General features: G+C 41.4%; 1 protein-coding gene across 2 annotated transcripts in view; it reads left to right on the top strand.

The window, feature by feature from the left end:
- si:ch211-266k8.4 (rab GTPase-activating protein 1) overlaps nucleotides 1-12,583 on the top strand; it is a 61,363-nt gene extending 48,780 nt beyond the window's left edge. For both annotated transcript variants that reach the window (XM_041939648.1, XM_041939649.1), the window contains one exon: nucleotides 12,211-12,583. In XM_041939648.1, coding sequence (XP_041795582.1) covers nucleotides 12,211-12,277 — 67 coding nt within the window. In that variant the 3' untranslated portion in view covers nucleotides 12,278-12,583. The remainder of the gene's footprint in view (nucleotides 1-12,210) is intronic.
- Nucleotides 12,584-13,475: the final 892 nt, after the last annotated feature.

Genomic DNA, 13,475 nt, shown 5'->3' with positions numbered 1-13,475 from the left:
AGCAACCACCACCTCAAGCAAGCAGTTGAGCTGTTGCTATTGCACTCTATGCTCCGACATCCGATACATTTCCCTGGCCCAGGTTTTCTTTTTGACTTTTTTTTTTTTCCCAGAAATCTTGTGTGAAATTTGATGCAGCACAGCAACTCCACCTCTGTTTCCATCAGTGTACATTTACCACAGCAGTGTTCCCCAGCACGGGGCAGCTCTGCACCGTTGTCCTCATCAGCTGGTGGTGCTTGATTTGCCTGTAGTTCTTCCGAGAGCCATAGACATAACTGGTTCGTATGTCCTAGAAACACAGAACAAAAAAAACTGCTGTTGTTTGTCTCACTATATCTCTAGACTTTGATTTCATTTGAATACAATTGAGTTGAGGTTGAACATTGGCAAAGTATCGCTTTAATTTAATCTTACCATGAGTGGGCTTACTTATCAAAGTATGTGAAAGGATTTCTTTTGAATCTCTTACATGTTCCATTACAGTACTCCTTGGGCGCCATAGCTTGTCATTGAGATTTCTGCTTGGGGAATTATCTGGTGAAGAAGTGCTGGCTTAACATCTAGTCTCCTAAGTTTGTGTTGTCTTTTAAACCTCGTATATGTTTGTATCTATCCACCTGAGCAATGCTGCAATACGAAATAGCTGTTCGCCCCGGCAGAAGGACACTGATAGAAGTTGATTATTGTGTGCAGGTGTGCAGGATAAAGCCACTGACACAATTAGAGCTGGACTTTTTCCCACGTTAGAGCAGCACAACATATGTGACCCGTGCAGCCTGCCAGAAGTGTATGGGCTGATTGTGTGTGTGTGTGTGTGTGTGTGTGTGTGTGTGTGTGTGCGTGTGCGTGTGTGTGTGTGTGGGCTGAAGCTTGTCACTTGATCCTCTGGTGTTGTTCACTGTATGTTCAGTGGTATGGGAGCCACTCTCCGCTCCTGTACCCACCTTTAATCTCCTCTCCCTGGGGGAAATGTTTGCATACACATTTTTTATGTACACGTGTACACATCCGTAATATCAGTTCATGTGAACATTAGAGACATTCAATACATGATCATGTGTTCTTCATAGCCTGGTTGTTCGTGTGCATGTGCCGATGTGCCTTTGGGTTGTGCATGCTTCATGTGATGAAACACGATTCAAAATAAGTCCAGGTTATGGCCTCACGCAGTCAGGCAAACTCAAGCTCATGCATGGATGTACTACTCACACACACCCAAACACACACACACCACCGCTGCCATTGTTAAGGGAATCGCGACGATGCAGGTGTAGTGGTGTTACGTAACTGGGTAGTGAGGATACAGGACGGATGAGTGATCAAACACAGACACACACATCTTATCCAGTTTAAAGACACAAAGGCACAGTGGCCTTACTGCAGTGTTTGATGCTTAAACCAGCAAAGTGACACCTTCACTTCCCTGACTACCACAAACAAATACCACAAAAAACATTGCTTCAGTTACTGTTTAGTGTACAGTAATTGGACAGAAAAAGTAATTAAAATGGATTACTGTAAGATGGACAATATGCTGTCTTCTTTATGATAGCTATAAGTCCCTTTTACACTGTTTATTACTAACTCATTGTTCCAAATAATATAACTACACAAATATGGATGGATAAACACTGAACACAATATATAGTATATGCCAGAGAAATGCTGCTCTGAAATATTAAGGTTTGATCTTGTATCAGCACTCATGCTTTTTGTCTCTAAAGGTAGTAAATACTCTTTCTACTTTCTTTTCATCGATACATTGTATCTGGTATGATGAGATATAATCTACGGTCAAGGCCTAATTACCCTCCAGTCAAGTACACAGTGACCGGCTATATCAGACATGTTAAACCCCAATTTAAGATAGAGGCACCCCTGGGGCTACATTGTCTGGATCTGTCTCTCAGCATCTGTCAGCCTTTAAATTTCCTTCTGTCTATTCTGACTGTGCATCATTAAGGTCTAACTTGGCAGTCACTTTTTCTGTTGCAGAGATTCAGGAAACGCAACATAGGCAAACCAACATCTACAACATCATCTATCATAAATCATTCCAAACGCTTCCAGAAGTCCAAAAAAACACTTCTATTGTAAACACAGAATTTTCTCAGCTTGATTAGCTGTTGCAGCTAACTGCATAGGGACCTACTTCTGGGGAAACTAGTCTAGCTGTTTGGCTAGCCAACTACCTGTTCTTCTGCAGTAATAACCAACATTTATCACTTATTGCTTCATTCATGTATCCTTTAAGCTTGGATTTCTTCTGTAATTTTGCAATAATGTGACAGAGGTGGCTGTTTTTTGTGAGAACACAATATAACATCTTAAAAGATTCTCATACTCAAAAAGAAAGAAACAAAAAAAAAAGCCTTATATTCTGGCACATGTAGGATTAGTGTCTTTCCTTCATGCAGCTGCCTAGCTGGTTTTCAGTCTTAATTTCAAGGGGTTTGCTTTGTTTATCATTGCAGAATGAAGTGGATATTCTTTGTTAAGCTGGTGCCTTTCACCTTGTGGGAACTTTTATTCTGTGTGTTTTTTTTCTGTCATTGGCAGTTTAATCAGATTAAACACCGATATTTGGTACACCCCGTTCTTAAAACTTGTTGCATAATGTCAGAGGCAGCCATTTATAAACGCATGCTTATGTCTGGTCTCAACTTGCTCGTTATTCTATGACAATAAACAAGTAAGCAGTAATCATGTCATGCTCAGCTGCATATCACAGGTTTAAGTGATAATGACAGTCTGTCTCATCACTGCTGGAGTTTGTCTAAGTGTTCAGTTTACTCAGATTTCCACAAATATACATGTCTGCTGCTCACTTGGTGTTGAGCATTGTTCTCTTCACACGCTACACCACTTCAATCATAATCATTCATTACATCATTCCAGATTTCTCAGCCATGCCCGCACACTCTGTGTGTGTGTGCGTGTCTGTGTGTGTGTGCGTGTGCGTGAACGATAGCATTCTTCAGGTCACACAAGAGTGAAAAAAAGCAAGAGTCACACTGATATCCCACACTGTAGTGTTTGTTTGATCAAAGACTCAGCCTCAAGCCTCACAGAAACACACACATTCTACTTCCTTAAGCAAGTGTCAACCCTAAGCCTGAAAGATTTGAAAGAAAAATACAATAGCAGAGGGGGATTAACTGTTTAAACTCTGGCTGAATTAATTTACCCTTTAGTTTCCGCACATACGTCAACTGTACAGTTTGTACTCTAAATGCTAAATGTCTTCTTATGGGTTTCTTTTTTGTAAGTCCAAAACCAAGGTAACTTGTTATACTGTAGTTCTTCTAATAAGTCATCATTATACTTACTATATAGCCTACTGGTATATCTTAAGCCCTGATTTAAACCTGAGGATATCTGCTTTAATTCAAACATGCCTGCTTTGAGTAAACCCATGTTATGCTCACTACATAATTATAGTAAAACTTGTAGATGTACAAGCAGAGTTCCAAGGGTTAAGTTTTACACCGAGAGGGGGTCGGCCTTAAGGCAATGGTACAGCATAAGCGAATGTCAGCTTTGGCCCACGCCTTGCTGTTTATCTAGAAAGGTGAACAAAAGCTAACAGGTATAAATGTAAAAGTGAGTGAACCATGAATGGACCACACCTCGCTGTTTTTCAAAGAACTGAATGGAAAGTGTTCCCCCCCATGCCTGCAGTGAAGGGAAGTGATAAATTGAATAGATTGTAAATAAATTGCTCTGCGAGGTGCGCTCTTAGTCTTTCGTCCAGTGTAACAAAGGGAACTGTCATTCCTAGTAGAAAAATGGAAAAAGTTTAGGTGTTGAGATTTCACCAACCCATATGTCATGAATTTTTGTTTACCTACAATCGTAATGAAAGAGGCGGTTTGAATGCTCGTGAATGGAAAAGGTCAAAGTTAATGACTGTCAGAGAAAAGGCCTTCACGGCAAAAAGAGAATAGTGCCAGGATAAAAGGACAATGCAGATTCTAAGTCCCCCGGTGCAAAGGGAATGAGGATGTTTTGTGCATAGATATTCATTCAATATGTGCAGTGAACTACAAGATGACATGCTCTGTAGAGTTTACTAAAAGGTCAGTGTTCAATAATAATAATAATTGGAATAGAGGAGGCTTAGCAACGTTGATCACGTCACAGCCATGTATTTCTTCACTTCTCTCATAGCAAGTCCTGAGCTGCCAGCAGCAGCAGTTCATGGATCATCCATTAACAGGCTTGTCATTACTTCCGCAGACTCACTGATGAGAGCTGGATTGGAGCGAATCCCAGATGATGTCACTCAGTGCACCCTGCAGCATAGCCTCTGATTAAGCATCCAATGCCTGAGCTCTGTGGTCACCACGGTTACCCATGTCAGCCTTTGTTTACGTTCTAATATGAGGAGGAGGATGGTCTGACTTTCCAAATGGTGGGAGAGAATTAGCCTTGTGACCCTCCTTTAATGGAGAATCAGAGTGGTCCAGAGTCCTACCCCTCTGATGGGACACATAATGTGTTGAGTGAAGTGCAGCAGGACTTCTTTAAAGGTTGGACCTAGTCATGATGAGGTCAGGATCCAGGCAGCTGGTCCCGTGCCAGCACAGAACATCATGTAGCCTAGCTCTTTCAATGCATCGGCATCTGCCTGCAGTGGTATGCACACCGCAGAGATGACAACCAAAGTGAACTCATAATATCTGTGACCAAAGAGTTCTAAACTCAAGGTTCACTTATGAACGTGAAGCAGAAAAGGTGGATGTGCACATCCAAGAACTCCAGGGGGTACAGGTGCAGAACTTTTAACAGCAACGAAGGAAAAGGCAAAAACAGCTTTGTGTTTCGTGTTAATAAGGTCATATTAGCTTGCTAACAGCATAAACATGATGTTGAACATGGTTATGAGCATGAACAATTTTCCCACTAAACAGCTCCATGTTAGAGTGATGTTTGTGAGCATGTTAGCATGCTGAGGTTTACATTTAGCTCAAAGTACCACTGTGCCAAAATGTACTCTCACCAAGCCACTAAGCAAAGACATAGACTCTGTCCTGTTGCTGATTTGCTGATTTGTGTTTGTGGCAGTACCAGCAGCAAGGTTGTTTGTAGGAAAGAAAAGAAACTATAACTTGGCATTAACAACAATGGCCACAGTGACTGAACGGACATAGGAAAGGCAAGAAGAAAGAGCCATTCAAACACCATCAATGAAACATTCAATGAAAAAGACATGATTAATAATGTGACAAGCAAAATTTAACAACAAAGAGAAAATCAAGTTGATCTTACCAAAATAATCACATCTTTGTTTACCCAGTATAATAATGAACGAATCCCCCTCAGAGAATGTGAATGTGAGGTCTAGCAGTGGAATAGTGATTACCATCACAGAGATCTTGTTAAAGGAACAGTGGTGTTAAAGATATCCACTCACTTTGTGCCTACCCTGATCGACATTTCACTTGCTTTAAATGAACTGTCATGCTTAAAGTCTTTAGTAACTCCCAGTACTTCCTTTAGCCCGCATATAAGATTGTATCTGATGTCTGCTGTGTCTTAATGTGAGCACCTGCTGGGGACAGGATGAGGGAGATGGGGCTGTAAAGGTTGCTGGTGAATGAATAGTCTATTGTCTCTATTTGTGAAGGGCGGAGCTTGTCACTGAGTTGTCAAATGAACATATCCAGGTTAAATAAAAAGAACACAGGCCAGGTAAGAAATCTCTGACAGAACATCATAAAGATACAGCCTCAGTGTGTTCGCTTTGTGACTTACAGTACTGTCAAACAGTATATGTTAAACCCCCACCAGTTCACATCTCCAACGCTTTCTTCACCTAATAGTTTACCTGTCGAACTGCCGCCCCCTCAAACAGAGAAGAGTTTGAGTTCACCTTGGGTCATTTTCTCTTCAGTCATTTGCTGTAACACTTGCTTCACAGTAGCTGAGGTAAAGTTAATTTCCAGTTCCATCCTCTGATTTTAAGTAACCACCTACAGTAAACACATGCATTGTTATTTGTAGTCAAATATAAGCATTCGCTAACCAGAGTCTGGTAATTTAAGATGACTCTTTAAGTCGTATAGAGGAACCTCTCAAGGAAAAAAAAAATGTTACTCAAATTACAGATACACAAAATAAAACCAATATAGTGCTGAAATGATCAGCCAATTTATCGATTACCTAATTAATACCAAATTATTCACCAGCAATTGTGATAATTGATTAATTGTTTTAGTCATTCATTAAGCAAAATCGCAAAATGTGTGATTCTAGTTGTGACAAATGTGAGACCTTGCTGGTTTTTATCCACACTAGCATTGGGACTCTATGGTGTTGGTTGGTTGTTTTAGTCCAGACTGAAACATCTCAACATCTACCAATTGATTGGCACTAAATTTCGTATAAACATTCATGACTCCCAGATGATGCATCCTAATGACTTAAATGATGACCTACCTTTTCTCTAGTGCCACCTTGAAGTTATTTTTTGGTTTTGAGTGAAATATGTCAACTTTTGGGTGACTTGTCATGAAACGTAGTACAGACATTATATCCTCTTCAGGATTAATTGTGAACTCTTTGGTGAAATCTTCTCCTCGCTCCATCAACAGAAAATTATAACACCTCTTTTTTCCTATATGACCAAAAACTTGCAAAACTAATGACATTCCCATCAGCCTCAGCTGTACTTTTTGTCTCATGCTAATAAACATACTAGCACTGTAAACTAAGATAGAGAACATAGTAAACATTAAGTGCTAAATATCAGCATGTTACAATGTCAAATTTAGCATTTAGCTCATATTAGCTCAGAGTGCTATGTGTCTGTGTCTTAAGCACAACTTCACAGAGCGGCAGACTTGGCTGTAAACTGTTTTATTTCATTTTAAACTAAATGTTTTGTACTGTTTTTGAGACAGAGACATACTTTGTAGACATCACACTCGGCTATGTTAGCTTGTTATGGGCATGTTTCACTATCTTCAGAGGTTTTGTAGACTAAACAGTTACCCCAAATCTGCTAATGACTCAGTGCTGAAAATACTCATCAGCTGCAGTCTTACCAATAGGTCACGGACAGGCTTGCACTGGATAGTACCATACTGCAGTCACACATTGTTCCTTTGTGTCCACTGGTGTCGGGTGTCACTGCATCTCTGTGCTAAGAACTTAGTTAGGGTCGAAAGAGCTGACTAACTGAGCCCAGGTGGTGTGACTTGCTGAGTCACCGCAAAGGAAATGCTTTTACCGGTGCAGCATATTATGGCTGCTGCCCGCGTCTCTCTCCAGTTTCCTTCTCCTTACAGTGTAATTGAATTTAAATTATGTATGCTGCATGTCTGCTGGAGCAGAGAGGTAATAATCACTCTCTCTGTATAGGTTTGTGTGCATGTGTGTGTTCCGCCCACACCTGTCTTATGTATATCTATAAGTGTTGATGCAAATATGTAATGTATATGCTGTACTTTCATGTGCCCTGATTATGTATGTGCACACACACACAACCTCTAAGAAACAGAAGCAACCTGAGCTCAGTTCAGCTGGCTGATGTTACCTGGCTAACACTTTCTCAGTACTGTACCAGGCACACAATAGACTCTACATGAGTGTGTGCACGTGTGCGTGCATGTGTATGTGTGTGTGAGAGAGAGCGAGACAGAGCTCTGTTCACCTGACTATGTTACTCAGCCACCTTTGTCTAAATTATTCCCACCCCACTGTAACATGGTCCCAACTTGACACCCAGTCTAAATGTTTTAGCAGCTCCATTGTGGCTCCTCATGACTGGAAACCATATTAACTTGGCAATTTTGTCTGACAAGGGAACTCAATCTGTCAGGCCTCAACATGTCAAGCAAGCTCATTGTGCTCAGTGTAGTTCAGCATCCCCTGATAGACATGAATGATATCGCCGTCATTGTTTTCTTATGGTCTCTGGCTTGGGGGATGTTTTTAACAGATGCATAGCAGATATGAACCATGACTCTTACCTCAGTAGATGTAAAGCTGAACCATATCTCTGGCTGGTGATCATTATCAAATGTTCAGAGGACAATATCTATGAGCTGAAATTTGTGTGAATGGTTTTAGCGAACAAGAATGTCAGACTCTTTTGGGAGTTCCTCTCTTTATCTGATGCATACTGTAAACGCAGATGTGTAGTGGAAATGTGAGCCCTGCAATAATGTGCTGATGCTCAACTGATACCTGTACCGAATTATATGACAGTCCACGTCAGTAGTCGTTCAGTCACTAGTCGTACAGATATTTCGCCACCAAGTGGTAGACCAACCAGCGGACAAACAGACTGGCTGACTAGCTTAGCTATACCTAGAGCCGTGCTGTTAGCATGGCTAAAACAACTTTTTGGTTTCATGGGAAGTTATGTGCAGGTTAGGTGCAGTGACAAACCAGGTTTAGACACTGCACAGAAGTGCATGGATAGGATGGATAGGTCTTATCATCGAGAAACTGTTGCTTCCATTTGCTGTACTAAAATAAGCTAACCGTCTCTCAGCTCCATGCTCAGCTACATACAGGCGTGAGAGCGGTGTCAAACTTCTCATGCATGCAACACTGTCAGATTACAACCAGTATTGTTTTTCAGTTAAGTGCCCTGTTCATGCAGTAGTGTGGGGTAACGTGAGTGTGATGGATGTGATAGCTGGAATGAAGGGAATGAATGGAGATCGAACGTAGATGTTGCAAGGAGGGATTGTTATTGCTTTCACAAGTCTAGATTTCCCCCTCGACTGAATGAAACTGCGCCTGCATCACGCCAATATGTATATATGTGCATGTGTGTGTGTACACATGCACGTCCTGCTCAGTGAGTGTGTGTGTGAGCATTCCTATGTGCTGGTGACAAAGGTGTCTTTTGCTTGCTCGTGTCTAACGGTGCGTGTGTGTGGGTGGCAGGGGGTGTATTATTTTCCAACTGTTCTCTACGGTTTTCAGTTTGAGCCATATGTTGTCACGCCATTCTGGTTCCTCAGAGGATGTCTATTATAATAGGTGCACCTTAGTTTCCTCATGGACTTTCTTTGGGTGATTGGGTGAAAATGTGATTATACGAGGGCATTTAAAGGCTGTGAACTGAATAATGGGGGCCCCACCTCACTGCTTGCTTCATAGGCTTGTGCTGCTGAGTGCCAATGACTGGCTTAGCCATACGCTTGTATAGCATGGGGCCAGTGTCACAAGGCCCCATTACTATAGTGTCAATTCTTCCATTGAATTACCTCCATAGACTTGCATTATAGGAAGACCAGACTGAAGGCTGGTCACAGTGAATGGCTGTTTACCGTCAAGTCGGGTCTGTCTCCAGCCACCTGCAGCTAAAGCCACCGTGGCTAACCTGCTCAGGCTAATCACTGCACACTCACACTGACTCAAACACACAATGAAAATCAGGTCAAACAACACTGACTCAATCACACACTCAAGAAGGAACATACTTCTACAGACTCTCTCAAATCTCTCTTTGAGGCACATGTGTTCCCTCATACAACCTCACACCACAGTCTCAAATTAGACATTTAAATGTTTATGTCGAGCGCTATGGGGCAGAGTAAAGCAGCTCTGACAATAAACATAAGATCACTTTGAGTCCAAACAATGTTAAGTGGAATGTTATGGACGATTTTTGCTTTCTGGTAAAATTACCAGATTCAGGGGTCTGCAAGCACACGCACCTACATACATGCTTTTAGACAATACTCAAGCATTTGTCTCACATCTAGGAGTAGGAATTGTGGCTGTTTTTGAAGGTTCTGTATTTTGTTTGGTCTAATAAGTATAAAAGAGAGCACCACCTTACCTTTGCGAGTGTGGCTGTAATATCTCGCAGTTTTCACCAGCTTGTGAATTAGCTGATTTTGCACTCAGCCACTGCAAAACTGTCAGAGCGTTTCTGGGGATTTTACTTTTAAACTCATGCAAAGTGTCCAAAACTGGGACATTTTACAATGTCCAATTCCTTATTTGTCTGCAAAAACTCTAGAAAAACAAGCTAAAACGCAGCATATGCTGAAAGTCTTATGTCAATTCGGCATCAGTATAAAAGAAAAATTTTAGTTCTTCACAAACTTTACAGATTTTGGATTTTGTCACATCAGCTCCCGACCAGCAGAGGTTGGTTAGCTGCACTACTTTAATGGGAGACGACCGTGGCAATGAGACACAAACCGTTTAAAATATGAGATGAGTGCCGAGTTAAACACTGACTTATAACACTGTTATTGCACCGTGTAGCATGAGGGGAAACATAGGGTGCCTCCCCAGGACACGTCGATAGTGAGTTTACTGCGTCCTTTAGGCTTCAATGCAGGGTGCATACCTCAACATCACTGTATGAACATTACTGAGAGCTGTACACAGATAAGTGGCAAGACAGATCTCTCAGTAACATAAACTCCATGTACGTTCGTAGTCAGTGAACACTATGCAGCAGTATTCTTGTAAAGCCAGTTCCAAACAGGCCACACATAACGGGTGTGTGGTTGAGGGGACCCCACCTCGGGGCATCCACGGCACTGACCGTTTGGCCATAGTATAATTCCCGCCCTGCTCAGAAGATGGCGCCTCCCTCCCAACATGCAGCACTGTCTGATGTATCTTCACATTCTCTATATCAACATCCAGATACTTCTCTGGGCCTGAGCTCATCTGAGATGGACTGACATAAAGTGGAAAAGTGTGCTGTGGTCTGACGAGTTCACATTTCAATTTCCTTTTGGAAACCATGGATATGGAGACCATTGAGATGGACCATCCAGACTGCAGCCAACTCAAAGTTCAGAAGCCAGCATCTGTTGCAGTGTGGAGGTGTGTCAGTGCCCATGGCATGGGTAACTCACACATCTGTGAAGGCGCCATTAATGCTGAAAGGTTTTGGAGTAACATATGCTGCCATCCAGACGACATTTTTCAGGGTCCTCCTTGCTTATTCCAACAGGACGATGCCAAGACACATCCTGCATCCTGTGTTCCAACAGTGTGACTTCTTAGGAAAAGAGTGCAGGCATTAGACTGGCCTGCCTGACATCCAAATCCATCCCCTGCTGAACATGTGTGGAGCATGCCCCTGTCCCAGCTTCTTTGGAACATGCGCCAAGTTCAGTATGAGTGTATATTTCCAAAAGTCAATCAAGTTTTTTGGTTTGAACATTAGATATCTTGTCTTTCTAATGTATTCAGCTGAAAATAGCTCAAATGATTTGCAAATCATTGCAATCTGATTTTATTTATGTTTTACACTGCTTTTTTGGAATTGGGGTTGCATGTGTGTCCTCTTTCAGAACGTTTCCTACTGATGGAATTGGTTAGATAGCTTTAGGGTGTGTTCCCAAATGTTCGTGGTTTATGGGGTTATGAAAACATTTGACTGCATTGACTGGTTTTGGCAGATTAGCAGAACGGCACTGGATCCTCAGAGGGACTGTGTTATGGTTAAAAGTGAGGATATTATCTGAAACAAATACAAACCACAACCAATAATTCAGTGAACCCAGAGAAATGTACTGCTGTATAAAATGGTATGAACACCAGAAAATGGAAATGACAAAAATTGCTTAAATAGTGTTACTATTATTATTTGCAACATCTTTGTTATTCCCACACTACTTTGTCTGGGGCCTCGGCTGTCAAAAAGCAGTTCTCAAGTGCAACCTTCTCTAAAATATGTAAAACCAAGGACTCAACCGGCTGACAGAGTCAAAATGGATGAAGTTTAAACTATATCTAACCATATGTCTTCATAGATTCATTTTCTAAGACATAAAGGCTTATCAACATCACTGAACCATATAAAAGAACAATCAACAAGACATTTGTTGTAAAAAGTAGCAGGAAGTAATGCACACGAAAAGGGTCACATGATCAGCACATGACCGGAGTGGAGCGGCCCTCACTAAACAGAGATGGGGGTTTGAGACAGCACCTGTTCCCATCTTACTATGCTGTGTTAAAAACACTTTATGGAGGAGGAAGAGGGGGAGGAGGAGGAGTGCCACCATAGGCTGCTGGGAATACCATCTCTTCTGACAAGCACACTTCAATTTCATTAGTCATGTGACAGGCCAAGTGCTGATCATGTGATTTCTTTTTGTGTCTTTCTTGCCAGAGTTACTTCCTGTCACTTTTTAAAACTGGATGTTATTGGTCCAGTGCTTTCAAGCTGTTCATTTATTTATATCCTCTCTGTCTGTCTGTCTCTCTCAGGGAGTTGTCCTCCAGACATCAGACCAGCGTCCCACTCAGCAACACCAGAGAGTCCAAGCTGATCTGACAATGAAGAAGGGAGAGGACCTTGAAGGAACAAAATGCTCTACATGTTTACATTAAATATGAAACCACAATTGTCAGTTGCGTAAATCAGGTGATCTTGTTTGGTCTGGGTCCCAGATGAGTATTTGACTCACACAAAGAACTTGGAAACCAGATTTCTGGTGTGTTAAATCTAGTGAACAGAGAGTGTCTTTATACTACTCATGTTTTGAATATATCATATGACTGTGTGCATGCATGCACGTGTGCATGTAGCCCAGATCTGTTTTGATACACCTTTGCTGCATGGGTGCTGTTTATTTTTCTAGTTGAGCCATGAATGCTTAACCATGACTCTGTTTTTATTGTCTTACATAGTTGGCACTAATAAAATATTGATATTCTTTTTAATGGTGACTTGTTATTTATTTAGGAGACTGTCCTGGATTGTGGGGCAGCTGTGCTTAAAGTGGAGTGGAGTGTGGCGACATCCTTGTGTGTGAGTGTTTGTGTTTCTGCATGAGTCAGTCTTTCATCGTGCTTCCAAAACCACACACACATCATGTAATTATCTGGAGTTGAGGTTAGAGCTTCTTAGAGTCCAACAACGCTGGGACGCTGTGTGAAACAGAAAGAAAAACAGAATACAATTATTTTCAAGCAAACTGTGTTTAACATCCTTTATACAATCATGTGTTCACAAAGAGGTGAACCTCGCTCCATCCTGGCGACTGAGCCTTTCCAGGATGCTCCTTTCATACCCAATCATGATACTATCACCTGTTACCAATCAACCTGTTTACCTGTGGAATGATCCAAACAGGTGTTTTTGGAGCAGTCCACATCTTTCCCAGTCTGTTGTTGCTCCTGTCCCGACTCGTTTGAAACATGTTGTTGCATCTAATTTTACAAAAGACAATGAAGTTGATGGGGTCAAACATGAATTATATTGTCTTTGTACTGTTTTATATTGAGTAGGTATCAAAAAAGATTAGCAAATGATCACATTCTGTTTTATTTTGCATCCCAGCTTTTTTGGAATCAGGGTCGTATTTCTAATCAATCGCAGCTTGATAGTGTTCTCACAGTCTGCTGTGCTGTGTTTATTAAATTGTAACTGAATGTAAATGTTTTCTGTCTTTGAAATTCAAAGAGTTGGGTTTTTATCTTCGAGCAGTTCCGCTGTGGTCTCTGCTCAAACACTTAAAATGACCACATTT

This window comes from Chelmon rostratus, chromosome 6, assembly GCF_017976325.1.
Source record: "Chelmon rostratus isolate fCheRos1 chromosome 6, fCheRos1.pri, whole genome shotgun sequence".
NCBI lineage: Eukaryota > Metazoa > Chordata > Actinopteri > Chaetodontiformes > Chaetodontidae > Chelmon > Chelmon rostratus.
Note: the sequence above shows the minus strand (reverse complement) of the source record. Positions and strands in the feature narration are given on the sequence as shown.